Genomic DNA, 19,724 nt, shown 5'->3' on the forward strand with positions numbered 1-19,724 from the left:
TCTCCGAGGTGTGAATCCCCATCCAGATCTGGGGAGTCAAAAAGCCGGTTGCTCGACGAGGACAAGAACAAACCTTTTTGTTATCTCCTTGTTTCCTTCTTCTCCTTCTCAACAAGCTATCGACCAGCGGCGCAAACCCAATCTCCGACTCGACTCGTGTGATTTACTACCTCTTCGGACCTTCGTTGACGAACTGACAATCTTCGGAATCGGCAGCAAAACAGTCGCGATAGCTGGGTCAATCAGCGATTCATGCCAAGGCCTACCCATCCCAGTCCAACCCCAACCCCGGAGCCGCCCAAACTCAAAAACCACGGAAGAAATTCTGCCGGGCTTTTCCGCCTTTTGGGACCGGAGCTTTTGGTGGGGGGTTCAAGGTTCCCCACTATAGCTCCCGCTTCCAAGTTCTCAAGGTGCCCAGCTTGAAAGGACTTGGCACCGCCGCCGGAAGCTCCGTCAGTGAGGATGGTACGGATGTCAGATGGTTCCGACCCGACCGAGCCGAGGACTTTTTAGCAATGCTGAGGATGAGGAGAATGAGATTAGATTGCAACGATCAGAGAATGGTGAGGAAATCCATGGGGCTTGGGTTACACGGAGTACACACCCACCCACCAACCACCACCATCACCAGCATTCCCGTCCCCCGGGCAGTTCGGCGATTCAGCTCCTTTGCGGGTAGGTAGCTTTGAGGCCGACGACAAAGTACCAGTACATTGGTATGTACAGCTACTTTCGAGTTGTTTTGACACAAAGCACAACTCCGCAGGTTCCATTCAACACGAGACCCTGGAACAACCAACAACCCAAGGAAAGCTTGCGGTTCCACCTGGATGCGAGAAGGGGAAACATTCATCCAAGCCAAATCCTAACCGCCAAAATTGGCAACAGCTCGTCTGTCTGTCTGTCTGTCTGTCTGATTGTTTGTTTGTCTGTCTGGCTGGCCGTCCAAGCCGGCATTTCAACATTTGTCAGTGGACAGTAGTTCCAGCCAGGAAATCTATCCAACCATAGGAGGTGAGCTCTCAAACGACCCCCGCCATTGTAACATCACCACCACTTATCGACATCAGAATCGTGGGTATCAACTTGGCGTTGTGTTTGCAATGATTGAACAGAATGGGGAAAGTTGAAGTCCAGAATTCCAAATCTACACAGAATAAGGGAGACAGAGACCCCCACGATCTTGATATCCTTGATCGAGGGCGCCATCCCAAAGCCAAGAAGGCCGCTCACCCGCATCGTCAAAAGCCAATTCCAAATACTACATCACTAGCCTCAACCTTTCTCGAGCAAGCATCTTCACTGCGTTTCCAGAACCTTGGCGTACATGAGATGCAACTTCACTCACCACCATAGCAACAAAATGTAAAACATGTCGACACACATTCCTCTTTCGTTATAATCCCCTAGTTCGCCATGTGGAGGATGTACCTCCTGAATGTTGGACCCAGACGCAATGCAAGCTGCAGGAACAGCCCGAGAACATAGTCAAGATAAGGAGCATGTGAAGTTCACCCTGGTCCCATGTGGGCAGGCAGTGACTATCATGACACCGGAGCTGCATACCACGAGGCAAGGCTCTGCGGGATGACGGGCATCATGTCCAATACAGCAGGTCCCCATCTCATCACCATGCATATCGGGGGACAGAGGTACTGTGCATGTCCCACTCTTCCAAATAGTCACAACAAGCAGGGACGGAATTGACTCCCAGCTTGCTTGGGAATTGCCATCTCGAGTACCCTGGCGCAACCGTTCACGGAGGGATGGTATTCACTCAGGGATGGTATTCATGAAGATACACTTTCGGACGAAAATCATGGACCATCACAAGCACAAAATCTCTCACGGTAAACCAAGTACAGCAACAAATCACTTCCATATCTTCATTAAAGTGCTTAGCTATGTAAATAAAAAATCACAACAAGAGGTGTTCAAATCCCATCCCTTGATTTCCCATCCATGACCGTCCCCACCACCCATCCGTACACAACCCCCCCAATGTCTAGCATCTTTTCCACATGTTGCATGGATAGCAAACAAAAGACGAAAAGACATCAGACAATACAGAGTTCAAAAGAAAATAATAAAAAAAATAAAATCATGACCAAATAATTCCATTCGTTGACGTAAAAAAACGTGTAGTTTCCTCTAAACCCATGTCCGTTTGCGCGCCAACTTTTGATTTGTCTAACAATGCCCAAAAACCGCTTACATCTGCACCTCAACACGGCCCTCGGCGCCTGGAGGACCAGACTGCTGGAGGGAAGGAAGAAGGTAGGTGATATCATCCCAAGGATGGCGGTAGAGGCCAGTGCGCAGTCTCTTCTGATCGAGGTAGTGGGCAATAAGACCAATGCTGCGACCAAGAACAAAGAGACCGTTGAGCACACCCATGCCGAGGTAGTCCTCGGCCTCCTCGGCGGTGAAGGCACCGCAGTTTCTGACCAGGTCCACGAAGCAGACGGCAATGCAGCCGTCGACGTTGAGAATGAGGTTGTCCTTCTTGGAGGTGGTGACGGTCTCGACGGCGAGCGCATAGTCGAGAAGCTTGTGGTTGGGGAACTTGGCCTTGACGTACTCCTTGACGAGCTCCACACGCAAATCGGGGTTGTTGCGGGACTTGACACGGTGACCAATACCGGGAATGAGCTTGTTCGCCTTGCGCATGCTGTCGACGAACTCACGGGGGCTGAGGCCCTTGTCAAAGGCCTTGGTGAACTCCTCGGCGGCACCGTCAAGGGCACCGCCGAAACGAGAACCGATGGTGAGGAGACCAGAGACGAGAGCGCTGATCAGGTCCTTACCGGCACGGGTGGTGATGATGGTGTTCATGGCACCCGACACGGCGGGGCCGTGGTCAGCGGTAAGCATGAGGACCATCTCCAAGAACTTGGAGGCGTATGGTGGGAGGCGGCGGCGGAACCACAGCAGAGACATGACACCACCGATACCGATATCTTCCCTGAACACGTCCGAGATGGGCATACCAGCGTAGAGGAGTTCCTGGCCACGGTCATCGGAAATGGTGGAAATGAAGGCAGCGGGCTTGCGGATGAGACCAAGCTCCTGGGCCCACGAGTAATCGATGGGGATCTTGGGCACAACGGGCTCGGGCTGGGGCTTGATGGTGCCCTCCTTGACGAGCTTCTCGTACACCTGCCTGAGGAGAGCGGGCATGTCCTCGAAGGTCTCGGGGACGTAGAAACCGGCCTCCCTCATGCTCTCGTTCTTCATCTTGGCAGTTTCGAGCTGAGAATTGGCAAAGGCACCAGCGTGGCCGAACTGAACCTCAGTCTTGAACATGCTGGCGCAGGTACCGATAGCCCACGCGACAATGGGCTTGGTAATGATGCCCTGCTTGACGGCATCAATGACCTTGTACTCCTCGACACCACCGACCTCACCAAGGAGGACGAGGATCTTGCACCCAGGATCGGCCTGGTAACGCAAGAGGTGGTCAATGAAGGTGGTGCCGGGGTACCGATCACCACCAATGGCCACACCCTCGTAGACACCATCCGTGTTGTTGGCAATAATGTTGTTGAGCTCGTTGGACATGCCACCGGACTTGGAAACGTAACCAACGGAACCCTTGCGGTAGAGCTTGGAAGCAACAATGTTGTCCATCATACCACCAGTGTTACCAATCTTGAAGCAGCCGGGCTTGATGCCACCGACGGTGGCAGGGCCAATAATGGTGACGCCCTTCTTCTTGGCAATGTGGGCGATCTCACGAGCACGCTGGAGGAAGCCAAACCGTCAGTCTCTCGACCAATCGCTGCTGAGACGAAAACACTTACACGCTCGGGGACACCCTCAGCAATGATGGCAATGGTCTTGATCTGGGGGTACTCCATCAGCTCCATGGTGGACTGGTAGACTGAGCGGGAGGAAGCAAAGTTGACAACGACATCAACATCGGGGTGCTTGGAAATGGCCTTGGGCACCTCCTGGTAGACCGGGAGAAGAGTCTCGCTGGTGCCCCAGTACATCTTGCTGACGAACTGGCCGCCGAATGTGTAGATGATGCCGGCGACGGAGGGGGTCGCCCGCTTGCAGATGAAGTCGAAATCGAGCATGCCCTGCACGGCGCGGGGCTGCATGCCGTAGACGAAGCATCTCGTCTTGTCGTTGAAGAGAGCGTGGGCGGGGAGAGGGCTCAGTGGCCTGCTGGGGGCAGCGAATCTGCGAATGTTGTCGTTGGCAGACAGACCGCCAGTTGGGTTGGAAGCACCATTCGCACCATTGGTGCCGTTGGAGGCAGCGGGAGACATGGTGGGTTCTGTGTCTGTCTGGCTGCGGTGAAGATGTGGGTTCTGTTGCCTTCTTGGAACAAGAGAAAAAGAAAACAGCAAGAGGAGGGGAGGAGGGAGGAGGGTGAGGGTGATGGTGGAAATGTAGAAGGGCAGAAAAGGAGAGAAAGGAGAAAGTGATTCTCTGAAAAGATGGAGAGGAGAGGTGGGTGGTGGCCGAGGTGGGTTGGATTTTGGGTGGGAGGTTTTTTGTCGGTCCTTGTGTCCCTCTCTCGTTGACGGAACGGGCTCTCGGGGGGGGTTTACCTGCTACTCGAGAGCTGCAGGGCGTGAGGTGGGCGAGAGCTCCGCAGTTTAGTGAAGCAGTGCCCTGGCGACAGCTAGCTTGCTGGAATCCCAAGAAATGTTGCGGGCGCTAGCTGCAGCTAATTGGACCGACACCAGGTCAACCATCCAACAAACACCGCCAGTTTCCCCAACTCTTTTTCGCACCCCCTGGTCGCATCATGTCCGATCGCCCAGCGGACTTTCACCAATTCCAGCCAGACCTGCGCTTTTCTGACCAGCGAACTTTGACAGCGGGCGGTCGAGGTGGACCCCGCCGTCCCTTGGCAAGGTCTGGTGCGGTCCATGTACAGGTACCTGCGCGGCCCGGAGCCACCAGAGCCACAGCATGATCCGATCTTCGCTGGCACCAAGCCCCTGACACTCTTCCAAAATGTTCTTTATCATCATCAACAATCGACCGTGCTCCCATGATGAGACAGAGAGAGATCAAAGATGGGAGGAACATATGAGACAGTCCTTCAAGGTCAAGGTCAACAGGCATGGCCTGCTGAACACAGTGCCGAGAACACTTGCCAGCGCGGGGTAACCTCCATAAGCTCTCCATACCCACGTTCTCAAGAGACGGGATCAACTTTGATCTGACCTGGAGACGGTATGGAGACCGGGGCCCGATCGGCAACGGCGGGCGGGGACAGGAGAAGGTCGTAAAAGATCCAGCTAATTTTTACAGGCACCCACGCACCCACACACAATCATACACATTGAAGCAGGCTAAGGGCCGACCGAGCCGGACGTGTACACATGGCAGGCTGATGGCAGAACACCTGTTGCTGCTGTCGTGAGCAAAGGAAAGAAAAAGAAAAGAGAGACACCCGTCAGACCGTCAGGCTCGAGACAGGACAGGACATGATGTCAGCCCGGGAGCCCGTGATACAGGATGACCCCAGGAGGACGGGAGCTGCTGTTCGGGGCCGGATGATCCCCAACACCCTCCGCCTTGCGGACGCCGTGATGCAGGGAATACACAGCCGCAGACAGAGACTCAGACCTCGGCGAGATGCGCTGAGGTGAATGGAAGATGGATGACAGTCGGGCCATTGCCAGGGACGTATCGTATGCACTTTACTGCGCACACCTATTGCACGAACAGCACCTCAGTTTCACGACGAGAAGTCCCACTGTCGTCGCAGTCAGGTAGCTCTGCGCCGCCTGCGTGCCTCCCACAGGATCCAGAAACTCAAAACCATCGAGATTCAGTGATTTGATGGTTGGTTCTCAAGGTGAAGAGGGCGGAAAGAAAGGAGAGGGAGAAAGAGAGAGATGGAGAGACAGGACAGGATGGACAGAATGCAGGGTTCGGTCGGGTCCCCCCCCTCGACGGGGCTAGCTAGGTAGGCTTGGGAGCTGGAGGTGTCACCGAAGTATTGGTACCTCGGGTCCCTTGACCGCCCCCAGGACAACTGCCCCGCTTGGGTTCAACCCACCAACCCCAATGGTTTGGCTTGTTTTTGGCGGGCGGGACATCGGTACCTTTTTTCTGGCCCATCCCCCCCAACCCAAATCCCAAGGAGGCGACGGTCCCATTCCCTTGCGTGCCCGCCCAGAGCAACAAGTGAAAGAAGTTAGTTGCTGCTCGTTTTCCAAATCACTCTCCTTTTTTCGACATTCTCCTCCATCTCGTCCTCTCTCTCCCGGTGTCCTCATCCCTTTAACGAACTGCCCCTCGTTTGAGCACTCGCCCAGTCCACCCACTCGGGAAGAAGCTTGGTAGCTCAATCAACTTTAGGTGAGCAACCCCTCGCATTCAATGCGTTTCCCGCCTCCTCCATCATCATCATCCTCCTTCACTTTCATCGGGCCACAAAGCTGACCACTGCAAACTCTCAAGAAACTGAAGACGAAAGGAACAACCACACACTCACATCATGTCGGCGAAAAGCATTCTCGAGGCCGATGGCAAGGCCATCATCAACTATCACCTCACTCGCGCCCCTGTGATCAAGCCCAGCACTCTCCCTCCCCCTACCAAGCACAACCCCCCTCCTAGACTCGCCTCTCTTCACTTTCCCGAGGACCAGGACGTCTCTACCGTTCTTGACCAGGCTGAGGTCACATACCCGTGGCTCCTCCAGTCGGATGCCAAGTTCGTTGCGAAGCCCGATCAGCTGATCAAGCGCCGTGGAAAGAGCGGTCTTCTCGCTCTCAACAAGACATGGCCCGAGGCGAAGGCGTGGATCGCTGAGCGTGCTGGCAAGACACAGCAGGTTGAGCATGTCGAGGGTGTCCTCCGCCAATTCCTGGTCGAGCCCTTTGTGCCTCACCCCGCCAACACCGAGTACTATATCAACGTAAGTGTGGCGCGTGCTGGTTGGTGTGTTTCGTAACGGAGGAATTTGGCGCTAACGCATCCCTTAGATCAACTCAGTCCGCGATGTAAGTTGGTTGTGTGCATCTCCAATTGAATGAAGCCAGGCTTGGCAAAACCCCAATCGCCAATCGGAAATCGTTGAGGGTGGTGTTGTCAACGCAGGATGCGGATGTTGAAAAATCGCATGGCAGATGAAGAAAACAAAGCCAGAATGCAAACACCGGGATTTTCTGGGGGTTTATAATCTGCAGCGATCGTTCATGCCGGTCCTGGCGTTGCGGGCCGCCTGATACAGGCTACCGAGCCGGACGAGCGGAAGGCTAAACCAGGTTATGCTGTGGATCTGGCGCCATCAAAGTCTCACTTGCACCTGTTGCTTGTGCACGCCGCTCCAACACCGATGCAACTCCAAAAAGAAACCTATAACTGACCATGATATCAGGGCGACTGGATTCTCTTCACCCACGAGGGCGGTGTTGATGTTGGTGATGTCGACGAGAAGGCCGAGAAGATCCTCATCCCCGTGGATCTCTCCGAGTTCCCCTCCAACGAGGAGATTGCCGCTACTCTCCTGAAGAAGATCCCCAAGGGTCTTCACAATGTCCTGGTTGACTTCAGTAAGTTGACAAGCTTAATTTTTTTTTTGTTTGGGGGGTGGGGGGGGACTTATCCGCCGTGCATTTGCTTACCAAGAAACCCTAGTTGTCCGTCTCTATGCCGTCTATGTTGACTGCCAGTTCACATACATGGAGATCAACCCCCTTGTGGTCATTCCCAACGAGGATGCCACCTCCGCCAGCGTTCACTTCTTGGACTTGGCTGCCAAGCTCGATCAGACTGCCGACTTCGAGTGCGGTGTGAAGTGGGCCATTGCCAGATCGCCAGCTGCTCTCGGCATCACTGCCCCATCATCAGCCAACGGTTCCGTCAACATTGACGCCGGTCCCCCAATCGAGTTCCCTGCTCCTTTCGGCCGTGAGCTCAGCAAGGAGGAGGCTTACATCGCTGAGCTAGACGCGAAGACTGGCGCTTCCCTCAAGCTTACCGTCCTCAACCCCAACGGCAGAATCTGGACTCTGGTCGCTGGTGGTGGTGCTTCCGTCGTCTACGCCGATGCCATTGCCTCTGCTGGTTTCGCCGACGAGCTTGCCAACTATGGTGAGTACTCTGGTGCTCCCACCGAGTCCCAGACCTACCACTATGCCCGCACTGTCCTCGACCTTATGCTCCGTGCGCCATTGAGCGACAAGGGCAAGGTCCTGTTCATCGGTGGTGGTATTGCCAACTTCACCAACGTTGCCTCCACCTTCAAGGGTGTGATCAAGGCCCTCAGAGAGTACGCCAAGGCTCTCAACGAGCACAACGTCCAGATCTGGGTCCGTCGTGCCGGCCCCAACTACCAGGAGGGTCTCAAGAACATGAAGGCCGCGACACAAGAACTCGGCCTCCAGGCCAAGATCTTCGGCCCCGAGATGCACGTCAGCGGTATCGTGCCCCTTGCCCTCATCCCCGGCAAGTGGGAGGCTGCCGGTATCGAGGAGTTCAAGGCTTAAATGTGTCAGTATGAATGTCATGATAAAAAATTCATTTTGAGGACCTAGGTAGCACCCTTCCATGTCTATCCAGTCTCTTCTCTGCCGTGTTCTTCTGTTTTCTTTTTTTGTAATTGGGGCGCATCTTTCATGCCGGGTGGGCGGGTAGGAGGGGAGAACGGATAAGAATGGAAAGGGAAACGGTTCTTTTTATTTGTCACAAACCCCTTTGTTTAGAAAGTATAATAAAACGAGGAAGCGCTATGTAGTGTAACTAGTTGCTGCTGTTTTTGTTTTGGGATCTTTCTGTTGTTTGGCTGGCAAGCTAGATGGAGCGGAAAAGTTGAAATACGTACGCTTCCTAGTGTTTGTTTGGATTGCCTTGCTGTGGTGTTTGATTTGGTCAATGATCCATAGTTTGCGAGGCATTGAATAGTTAGATTTGGTTCTCATATTTGAAACCAAGATTCCCCGAGGCTTAAATGTGAAAGATGTTGTCGAGTGCCAGACTGATGCCTAGGTTTTATAAATTCAAGGGAACCGAGAATGTTTGGATGGGCCCAAGGTCAGCCAAAAGTGTCTCTCTTTGTTCTCTGAACCATGTGAATACACCTTTTGCGCCCACGATCCCAAATCAGGGTTTCAATAAGAGAATTGTAAATAAACAAGGTTAGATTGAAAACGTAAGATATGATTCAGGCATACCACAAAAGACATGGCAGTGAGCATGACAGCCAAGTAGGGGGTACGGTACACATGATATACATTCTTTCTTCCTCTTCTTCTACTCTAAAGCAACACAGCTCGTTACCAGAATCATCATCTTTAAAATCTCCCCAGGCAACTTTGACTTTCTTTTGTGCAACCTCCACTTCCAAACGCCGCCAGCATCAGAAATATCGACAGAATCCCCCTTCATACAACAGAAAACCAACCTCTCCACCGCAACTTGCAGAAACGAAATATATGCAACAAACCACCCCCATCCAACCCCTCTATCAACCAGGCTCCACGCTTCAAAAAGAAAACAACGGCGCAAAACAGGGGTATCATACGGTGTGTGTTCCCATCGGTTTCTTTTTTTCAACTTGTGTTTTGTGCCAGAAAGAAGAAAAGAAAAAAAACACACCAAGCATTAGATACAAACAACTTCCTGCTACTCCTCCTCTAAAAAAACCAACTATACCACACACACACACACACACACACAAAAGGTATTATCCTAGCCGACCAAAAGTTTCCACCCAAAAAAAAGCCAAACACACATGATGACAGGTTAAATCCACTTTAGAAAGCAGCAACCAAAGCAGCAACACCCATCACGAGAGCCAAGACACCACCACCGACCCCATGGCCAGCAGCGCTGTTCTCCTTGTCATCACCATCGCCACCGTTGGTGCTGCCCTGCGAGCCGGAAGATCCAGAAGACCCAGACCCAGCGCTGAGGTTAGCAGTGTTGGAACCGGGGGCTGTTATTATCTCACATGTCAGTGAACAAAACTCAACACAAGATTTGGAGACGGGGAAAGAAAAAGGAACCCACCATTAATCTCATCATTCGCCAAAGGCTTAACAGCCAAATCCTTAATCACCGTCCCGTCCGCGTTCCGAACCTCATACTTGACCTTCCAGTCCTTGATCTCCACCAGCTTCCCCGCCTTCGGCTTGTTCTCAATCCCATTGTCAATCATCTCCTTCGCCCCCGGAGGCAGCACCGGCAGCGTAAAGTTGTTCTGGAACCCATCAACCGTGATCAGTTTGGGACTGCAGCTCACCGGCTTACGCGTGCTGCCCTTTGGCTTCAAGCCCTGCAGCTTCTTAAAGTCAAGCTTCGCATACTGATCCCGGAGAGAGTAGAAATCGCTCATCAGGGTAGCCGGGCCGTCCTCGGTCATGTTGACAAGGCCGTAGTTGTTAGGCTCCTGGGTGTACTCGTACACGATACCGCCGGCAAAAACGTCGTACATGTCCGGGCCGTAAATGCTGCCGATCTCGGTGAAGATGCGAGGGGAGGGCGTGTTGCACCCAAACTCGGAAAAGAAGACGGGCACGGGGGTGTTTTCAAAGCCCTCCACCAGCTTGTCAAACGACGACTCCGTAAAGGACGAGTCGCCGCACCAAGAGTACGAGTTGAGCGCAAAGAGGTCGCCCATCGACATGTCGTCCTTGTCGCCCTGAAGCGAGCAGGTAAAGTAGTTGAACGAATCCCACAGAACCTCGCGCACATCAGCGGCAGAGTAACCCACGGGGATCTTGCGGTCAGACCAGTTCTTGATGTAATTCTTCAAGTCGCGAGTGACCGCGCGGACGTAGGAAGGAACAAACTCGGTCGTCTCCTCCTTGTCAATGACCTCGTTTCCGGAGAAGAAAGCCAAGGTGTTGGGGTAGTCCTTGAAGGCCTCGACGACGGCGAAGGTGCGGTTGAGGTACGAGGCGTAGTACGACTTGTAGACCTCGAACGAGGTCAGGGCCTCGCCCGGCATGGGGGAGTTGACGTCGAGGAGCATGTACATCCCCGCGGCGTTGAAGATGGAGACGCACTCGTCGTGGTTGAGGTCGGGGTTGAGGTTGTAGACCCGGATGGCGTTGACGCCGAGGATCTGGAGGAGGGCGGCGTCGCGCATGCAGACGTCCGGGTCCGAGAGGGGGTCGCGCTTCTTCTTGGGGTCGTATCCCGCCGAGCCGCCGGGCTGGTAGGCCATGCCGACGATTTGGAAGCGGTTGCCGGTTTTGGGGTTGATGAAGTCCTGGCCCTTTACCTCGAGGGGCTGGAGGGCGGCGACGGCGGTGGCGCCGAGCGCCAGGAGCGCGGATTGCATCTGTTGCGAGAGGTCAGCATGGCGGCTTCGGCGAGAGACGGTAGGCAGACAGAAAGACGTACAAGCATGGTTGCGGGTGCTTTAGCTACTATTACTGAGATAGGTTGGGTTTGAAAGGTTGGAACTCGGAAAAGTTGGAATGTGGTGGTTAGAAAACTTGGTTGTTTGGGTTTTGTCTGCGCGCGCGTGGGGCGAGTACGAGCAAAAGATGCTCAAAGCAAATAGTGGTTCAAAATGTTGTGTCAAAGGAGTGACTAGAATGACAGGAAGGCCCGTTCCTGCCAGTTGGTATGCAAGATGGTTTTGACCTGAAGAGGCTGGCTTGGTTCCCAACAACGGAAACACGAGATGGTGGCTCAGGAGGAGAAGCAGGTCGCAGAAAACAACCCGGGGAAGGGGCAACATCTTGAAGGAAAGCCAGCCCCCGGTGATGCGAGCCAGGTTGGGCCTAGCGGCACAAGATGGCAGCCCCCACAGGTACCACAGCATCAGGGGGGGTCGCCTTTCACTTCATTGGCTGTTCACCGCCTGTCCTGGAGCCGCTCAGGGGTTCTTGTGCTGGAGCTAGGCCTCTTTTTTGTCGAGATTGAGTTATTACGGGTTCAATTTATGCTCTACCTAGGCCGTAATGTCGATGGCTCTCCGCAATGAAAAATGACTGTGACCTGACTGTGCACCACCTGCTCGTATCGAGAGAGCAAAGTCGGTGAGCGGGACAAACCGAGAACAGATCTTCAGGGTCCCCCGTTTAACCTTTTTTTACCTCTCGTCCGAAGGAACAGATCATGAAGTCAGAATGCGGCACCTGGAGAAGTTGACGCCGGCCAAGCAATTGTGCAGATCGTTTTTCTTTTGATATCAAAACCGTTGGGACAGAAGCCGTTTCTCTCGACGCGCTGCAAATCTCCACTTGCCGAGCGTTTCACTTGGTCTTGGAGCGGCGTCTCAGAATGAAGCGGCAGCAGGGTGCTGATTGGCTTATCGTTGGCTTCGAGAAGACCGCCTTGTGAGCTTTTGTTCGTCGCCGGTCATGATCTCAGTTTGTCAATTCAAGACGAGTTGATGAGATGAGATGAGATGAACACAGCCAGTTTGCCGTGGTTTGGCACGGGCCCGTGAGCTGAGCTCTGTCTTTGACCTCGTGGCGGATGACAAAGCAGGCCTGACAAATGGGTTTCTAGAATCGTCATCGAAGCTTTGCTAGTGATGCCTATCAATTGAGCGATGGATCTCACTCACAGCTCACAACAGTATACTTCCTACTATCCTCCGCATCACATTTGACTCAGTTGAGGTGTATCAGTGAATTTTGACTTCTACAACATCAGCGACAATTTCGTCAGGTCTAACACTTCGGCATCTCGTTTAAGACACCAATGTTGTAACATTTTGAGCCTCATCTCACATATCACAACCTTCTTGAGCCTCACACACGTCATCAGGCTTCATCATGGAAACCACCGACACACAACCACATATTGATCAACATGCCAACGAGCTCGAATCATCATCAACAGACTCCCCCGCAGTCGAAATCACCATCAAATTCCCACCAGAACAACACAACCAAACATGGGCCTTTGAGTCCCAAGACACCTTCGCCCATCTCGTCCAAGCCCTCGGCCTAGAGTTCCCCGAATATGACTGGTAGCTTGCCCAACCCCCTTTCATCCCGCCCTCACAGCCCCATACTAACACCCCTTAGGGCCAAAAGCAAAGCCCTCCTCGAGAAACGTCCACCCACCCTCAAAAAAGGCATGCTAACCCCCTCCACCGACCCCGACCTCCCCCTATCAACCCTCCACACAACCACCCTCCGCTTCCTCGCCCCCAAATCCACCACTCTCGATTCCCTAAAGACGGCAGCAACAGAAGCAGCAACCCTCCAAGCCCGCCGCGCCCTCGCCCGCTCCCGCCTCGCCCGCCTGCCCCCCTCCCAAAAGAAAACCGCCCTCTCTGACGCCACCTTCACATTCCACACACTCTCCGCCCTCCCTCACCTGCCCAACTCCCAGAGATCACTCTCTTTTCTTCAACGTCTGAAAGAGGACCCCGGGATTGTCCACGTGATGAAGAAACACGAGTACTCTGTCGGTTTGTTGACAGAAATGGACCCGATAGCCAACACGTCGGCTAGCGAAGGGGGCGTGACGAGGATACTGGGGCTGAACAGGAACAAGGGGGAGGTTATTGAACTGAGGTTGAGGACGGACAGGTATGATGGGTGGAGGGATTACAGGGGGGTGAGGAAGACGCTTTGTCATGAGCTGGCGCATAATGTTTATGGGGAGCATGATGGGGATTTTTGGAGGTTGTGTAGACAGATCGAGAGGGAGGTTGAGGGGGCGGATTGGAGGAAGAGCGGGAGGACTGTGGGGGAGGGGGAGTTTGCTCCTGCGAGGGATGGGGAAGGGGAGGGGGAGGGGGAGATGATGGATCATGGGGGTGGGAGGGGGGGACGTATGTGCTTGGTGGTGGCGGTGGGTGGCCGGACGGGAGTGGGAGGGGGTTGGCTGCTAGGGAGATAAGGGCTAGGGCGGCGGAGGCGAGGTGGGCTGGGTTGGAGAGGGCTACGAGGGAGAAGGAAGGGGAAGGGGAGGGGGAGGGGAGGGGGGATGGGGGTGGGGAGAGTTGAGGGGTTGGTTTTTGAGCATGGTTTCATGAGGTTGATGTTTGTGGGTTTGATTGGGTTTTTGAGATGTTCAGTTGACTGTCTACGGCAGCCGATCCACGATATATCAAGGAATGTTTCAGACGACAAAGCTACTGTTCACCAAAGCCCCTCTTGCTATGAATTCACCTTAATCGAAGTAATGTTTGTCTGTTTTGACGTTGCTTCAAGCAAGCTATAAATGGATACCGGCCACGTGGGGTCGGTATTGAATGTGATGCATTCCCATCCTTGTCCTTGGGATATCGGCTGATCCCGCAGTTATCGTCAGATACAGTTGTCCACCCGGGTTCTTTCCATATCAGTTCACCACAACGCGAAAGAGAAGAAGAAAAAGAAAGAAACAAAACAACAACTTTAGCTGCGGTTACACAGATGCGAGGAAAAAAACCCCAAATCTCCTCCGTCGAAACCTATTGATGGCTCAACCCCAGTCAAGTCAAATGGAGAAAACATCGCTAACGTACACATAGCATCAGGGAAGCCTACAGCCTTCCCGCCTTTGTCCGGATATCTCTCCCTCCTGTCAAAGTTGGAGGAGAACAAGACTGTCGACCCCCTCGACAAAGCAAGCTTGCCACAGTTCCATTGACGAGTTTTACCTCCCACCGCGCGAGCGAGCGAGCGGGCGTGCGGGCGGGCAGACAAGAATCAAGCCCTGTCTCGAGCTGGAGACACAGACAGCCGTTGGAAGAGAGCGAGAGATCAGTCGGATCGGTCGACGTTCTCGTCCCTTTTCTCGGCTACCTAACACAGTAGGAGCTGACCCAGCATCTTCTCTGCCTGGTTCAGAACAGTCCGCAGCCCAACATCTTACCTTCTATTCAACCGACCATCCAGAGGGATGGAGAGGCAGGTAGGTAGGTAGGTGACGAGCAGCAGCAGCAGCAGCAGCGCTTCCGAACGAGGGAGGGAGGGCTCAACAGACACACTCTTTTTTTGTCTTGGGAGTGAGACAGGTTTTGACCCGCTAGACAAGGTCGCAAGTCTTTTTGTGGATTGACCAGGTCCATCCAACATTTCAACACTCGGATAAAGAAATATCATGTTTTCTTAACCAAATTCTTGACCAAACGGTAAAGCGGCACCCCTGGCTTGGTTGAGAGGTTGCTTGAGTATTCTTGTGCCTGAAACTGTATAACATACGGATTATCGTAAACACTTTGCTCGGTTCTCATCTGAAACTAGCCTTTCGACTTCATCTCTACATCTATTCGTCTTTGAAGACCTGGAAGAAATTGAATCTTACGAGATAAAAGTCAGTAAGCAATTAAGTAATCTGCCACTCAACAACCCCCCGCCCCCCAATGACACCTCAAACCACCCCTCACACAGTTATCACCTGAATCACCACCAAATTGACTCAAAATATATCATTTCAACCATCTCCCCCCCTCTTCATAACTATCCAGCTATGCATACTCAAACAAACTCATCCGCTTCCACTCCAAGAAAAATGCCTCACACCAAAACAGCACAATGCAAGTAATCAGCTATATATACAAATACCACTACCCCAAGAACAAGCCCTGATATCACTCAGCTGTAGAAATCCCCATCTCCTACTCACCAAAATCCTCCCCAATCCAGCATCCAGAAACGCCTTGGTGTGGAAAGTGTTTATTTTTTCCATTCCATTGTAATCCCCTCTCCCGGCCTCTAGTTGTAAAAAAGAATAGGCCACCTCCCACCAAGAGTATCTCCAACAAAAGAATGCCTTGCAATCAACAACGCCCCGAATAATGATGAGCAACTCAAGAAAAAGTCCAGTAGTCCAGTAAAAAGAAAGAAAAAAAGCGACAAAGAAAACATGATTCTCGGTAAGACAATGCATGAAGCAAAAATGATATATGCCAGAAACGCAACCGAAAAAAGAAAAAAAAATGCAAAAGGGTATCTCGTCGCCACGTCCTCCACCATTCCCATATGCCACCGGTCTCAAGCAGACCCAGGCTCCTCACAAAGCACAGCATCCGTAAACGTCCCCCCCCTGCTCCCCTCCGAACTCGACGAGCCTTGCCCAGAGGTCCTCGGCCTGTCCCTAACAAGAGAATCCTTCTCCTCCTCGCTGAGCCGCAGTCGAAGCTTCTCGTCCAGCATGCTGACCAATCGCTCACTATACTGGTCCAGTAGGCCGCTCAGCATCGACTCGCTGACTGGCTTGTGCTCGTCCGGCTCGCGGCTGCTCCTGCTCCTGATCGCCCGTTCCCCCAGCGCCGCCGCCGTAAGCCGGAGTTCGGCGTCGAGTTCAGAGAGGATATCGCTGTTGATGGAATCGCTCGAGTTTAGTTTCTTGCGGTAGGCCCGTAGTTGACGGCAGGTTTGCTCGGTGGCCATGCTGAGGCTGCCAAAGCTATACCCGCTCCGCATATTTTGGTTGGACTTCTTCTTGGACTTTATGCTCGCCGTCGGCGTCATGTTCAAGGCCGGGAGAGATGGTCGGCGAAACATCCGCGCCCTGTTCTTGGGGCTATCGGGTGGTGGAGGGCTATCTGATCTGCTGCCCCCTGAAGAGGCTCGCCGAGAGGGAGTCTCTTCTGCTACCCCGCTCCCCGGACTGAGTTGTTGCTTTTCGGTGTTGGGCGTCCTCGCCGTGTTTGTCGTCACATGGAACTTACTAGCCCGCCGATGTGAAGCACGGGGCGGTGATCTACGCCCGCCAGGGGACGTTGTTGGCCGTTGAAACTCGGCTAACTCTGCTTTCGAGAGAACCTTTCGTAACGGCGGTCTGGTGGATGTCGAAATGTTCTTGTCGGGTGACGGATCGCGAGTTCGTGACCCGCTAGCGACGGGATCTTGAAAGTCAAGCGTCCAGATCATAATGGTACCATCCTCGCCCACACTGACGACTCTCTTTCCACCTTCATCACCGTCGATCAAAACGACACCATTGATAGCCTCGGTGTGGCCCCATTCGCGGTCCAAAAACAACCCAGACTGAGCGTCGTATATCCGCACCGATTTGTCCGTGTTGGAGATACCCAGCAAGAACGACAGATCACCATTTCCAAGCTGGCCAAATGTGAGAGATTCCAAAACGACAGATTCCAGTCCCGCCTCATCGTTGCACTTGAAAGACCCAAGCAGCCGCCCAGTTGTGAAATCATAATGGCAGACCGAGCGGTCCAGCAAAGCGACAAAGATCGCCTTCTCATCAGGTGTCACCGTCATGGATGACGGAGAAGCCTTTAGCGAAACGACCTTGGAGGGTATCGCGGCCATAGCATCCGGCTCGTTCTCCTTGGTGACCAAATCGTGTATCTGAATCGTTCGATCCAGGGAGCACGTCATGAGCTTATCCTCAGTAGGGATGAGCACTTGCACAACCTTGGCAGTGAACTCCAGTGTCTGGAAGTGCTCAAAAGCACCTGTCGCCAACCGTTGAAACAGTTGGACTGTTCGGTCTCTGCCGCATGAAGCGATGAGGGTTCTCGACTGGCCCTCGTGAATCGTGATATCCTGGCAGTCTGACGAATGAGCCTTGGTCTCCATCACGCACCCTCCTGTCGAAGAGTCCACGATCCGAAGAACACCCAGCTTGTCGCCAGCAACGAAGAGGCTGCCGTCACCTGTGGCTCTCACCACAACAACTTGATTGACCTCGACTTCGTTGCCCATGTCGAGTTGTTCAATGGGAACATCAAAGGCTGATTTGATCATGCCGTCCAGGTCCCAGATATTCACTCGCCCGAAGCCGGCCCACGTGAAGAAAGCGGCACCGAGTTTATTCGACGCAGAGAGCCGCTGGGTGCCAACGATAGGATCACCCGGGCCTGGTATAGGGATGCGTTTTGTGTCGTCTGGGGTAGTCCCAGGCATGTAATCCGGACCCCAAACATCAATCGACTGCTTGCTGTTGACCGTCACCAGGTTTTCAGCCAAGAACCCCATGGCCGCGAGGCCTTCTGAGGTCTGTGAGCTCCGAAGTGTTGGGTCTGGCGTGCCACTGAGGATTCCCTCGAGACTCACGAGGGCGAAATCGCCGTCCTCTTTGCCGCCCACATATACGCTCCCGTTTCGGGTGGAGATGCAGCCAATGTTGAAGCCAAGGTCCAGCACCTTGACAAGTTTCATTTGTTTATTCGTGTCGTCCAACAGGCATACGTGGCCCGTTTCCGAGCAGACAATGGCTTTCTCGTCGCTGATGGCGATTGCGCAGACGAATGTTTCGTCCAGCATGGTGCCCAGAAGGATGTTTCTTCCGGAAAGGGGTTTTTGGGCTTGCTGAGCGGCGGCCTGAGCAGCTTGCTCTCCGCCAAACCTAGGCTTCACCGGGGTGGCTATTGAGCCTTCATCCACCCTCCAAACTTTCACGTGACGAACGCCCAGCGTAATCAGGTTGCTACCCATCCAAAACAAGCCCTTCACCTGAGCGGTACACCGATTTTGTTGAAACAGCTTTGCCGCACCTGTGCGGGGATCGATTTTCCATAGGTAAAGAAACCCATCGTTGGCAGCACCTAAGGAGGCCAGAAATTTGGTGTCTGGGGACCATGCCACGGCGTTGACGCCAAACGTGTGTTCGCTAATCGAGACCAGTGGCGTGTCAGAGGAAACGTCCTGGAGGTTGAATATGAGCACCCGTGGAGCATAGCCCGTCTCGCCCACGGCGAGATATCTTCCATCTCTACTAAGGGCCAGACAGGTGGCTGCCTTGATGCGCTCTCGACTCGTCCAGGTTTTGGAGCTTGGTGCGTCCAGCCAGTCTGAGCCGCCATATGAACCATCTCGCGGGGAGGGCGCCGCTCGGTTCCTACTATCGTTTGCTTTTGGGGTGCTGTTCAGTGTAGAAGATGAATTTGAGACCGGAGACACGGAAAATACGGGCACAGCAGAGGGTCTGGCCCGGTAGAATCGTTGAGAATAATGCTCGCCAGACACGTCCACCACCACCACGGCGCCGCCAGCAATATAGGCGAACGATGAGTGGACCGTATCAAATCCGGTCGGGGAGCTGCAGGTTGTACCTATCACACGTCGGAGAGACAGGCCGGGTTCGCAGAAGCCGCGGGGCCGGATGGGAGAACGCGAGGGTCGGGAAAGATATGGAGAGTTGTTGGGCGTAAGCTTAAGCCGGTTGGAGGGAGTGGATGCCATCGCTCATAGCCATGTGCTGGATCGAATTGGCCTACGACGATGGACCGAGTCAGGATGAAAAGAACCAGAGACGAACGGGGGACCAGGGACGTCTGACTAAGGAGTAAGAAACATCTGCACGGGTCGGGAGGTTTGGGTGAGTGTAACGTGTTGGGAAACAGCGGAGGCTGGGTGACTTTGAAGGTGACTGGAGCGGGCAGCAGTTGGGCAGTTGCGAGGCGGCGGTTGAGGTTGAAGTTGAGAGCAGGCGGGAGCTGTCCTAAACGAGTGATGACAGAATGGCGGGCCTATCTTCGGATATGCGTAGAAAGCTGCAGAGGCGTCCGAGTTGACCTGGGTCAGAAAGCATGTTTGGAGATAGGCGCAGTACTTTGCAGGCAGGAGAGGAGACGAGATCGGATGGCGGTCGGGAGAGGAGAGAGCTTACAGTGACATTGACCGGCGGTGCAACGAGACAAAGTCAATTGTCTCGGGCAGGTGTCGTCGGTCAGAGCGACGGCGCAACGCTCAGCATTTGCTTTTGGCGACTTTCAAAGATGTCGAGGGGAAAAAATCACCCTCCACTGGGCACCCGAAATGCATCTGGATCTCTTCTCAACTGGGCTCTTCCCACAGGGCAAGCCTTTCCTCTGTTGAGCGAAGCACCCACCATTTGTTTACAGGGGTGCAGGGGAGGGCTGGTGGTGGGCA

General features: G+C 53.7%; 5 protein-coding genes across 5 annotated transcripts; 2 read left to right on the forward strand and 3 right to left on the reverse strand.

Annotated features, from left to right (window-relative positions):
• Positions 1-1,847: 1,847 nt before the first annotated feature.
• On the reverse strand, positions 1,848-5,414 carry acl1 (ATP citrate lyase subunit 1). Its single transcript, XM_062878076.1, has 2 exons — positions 3,807-5,414; positions 1,848-3,747 (listed from the first exon to the last, which is right to left on the reverse strand). Exons 1-2 carry the CDS (start codon positions 4,278-4,280, stop codon positions 2,215-2,217), a joined length of 2,007 nt encoding a protein of 668 aa, XP_062733908.1. The 5' UTR covers positions 4,281-5,414; the 3' UTR covers positions 1,848-2,214.
• acl2 (beta subunit of ATP citrate lyase) lies at positions 4,681-8,951 on the forward strand. Its single transcript, XM_062878077.1, has 5 exons — positions 4,681-6,333; positions 6,436-6,895; positions 6,963-6,980; positions 7,358-7,532; positions 7,618-8,951. Exons 2-5 carry the CDS (start codon positions 6,473-6,475, stop codon positions 8,466-8,468), a joined length of 1,467 nt encoding a protein of 488 aa, XP_062733909.1. The 5' UTR covers positions 4,681-6,333; positions 6,436-6,472; the 3' UTR covers positions 8,469-8,951.
• A 211-nt stretch (positions 8,952-9,162) lies between these two features.
• QC761_309315 (uncharacterized protein) lies at positions 9,163-13,794 on the forward strand (the record flags this gene model as incomplete). Its single annotated transcript, XM_062878079.1, has 2 exons — positions 9,163-12,913; positions 12,972-13,794. Exons 1-2 carry the CDS (start codon positions 12,717-12,719, stop codon positions 13,792-13,794), a joined length of 1,020 nt encoding a protein of 339 aa, XP_062733910.1. The 5' UTR covers positions 9,163-12,716.
• Positions 9,190-12,358, reverse strand: GAS4 (Glycolipid anchored surface protein 4 precursor). The gene is made up of 3 exons (XM_062878078.1): positions 11,329-12,358; positions 9,991-11,266; positions 9,190-9,916 (listed from the first exon to the last, which is right to left on the reverse strand). Exons 1-3 carry the CDS (start codon positions 11,332-11,334, stop codon positions 9,735-9,737), a joined length of 1,464 nt encoding a protein of 487 aa, XP_062733911.1. The 5' UTR covers positions 11,335-12,358; the 3' UTR covers positions 9,190-9,734.
• Positions 13,795-15,875: 2,081 nt separating the features above from the next.
• QC761_309320 (uncharacterized protein) lies at positions 15,876-19,034 on the reverse strand (the record flags this gene model as incomplete). Its single annotated transcript, XM_062878080.1, has 1 exon — positions 15,876-19,034. One exon carries the CDS (start codon positions 19,032-19,034, stop codon positions 15,876-15,878), a length of 3,159 nt encoding a protein of 1,052 aa, XP_062733912.1.
• Positions 19,035-19,724: the final 690 nt, after the last annotated feature.

This window comes from Podospora bellae-mahoneyi, chromosome 3 (assembly GCF_035222275.1).
Source record: "Podospora bellae-mahoneyi strain CBS 112042 chromosome 3, whole genome shotgun sequence".
Taxonomy (NCBI): Eukaryota; Fungi; Ascomycota; class Sordariomycetes; order Sordariales; family Podosporaceae; genus Podospora; species Podospora bellae-mahoneyi.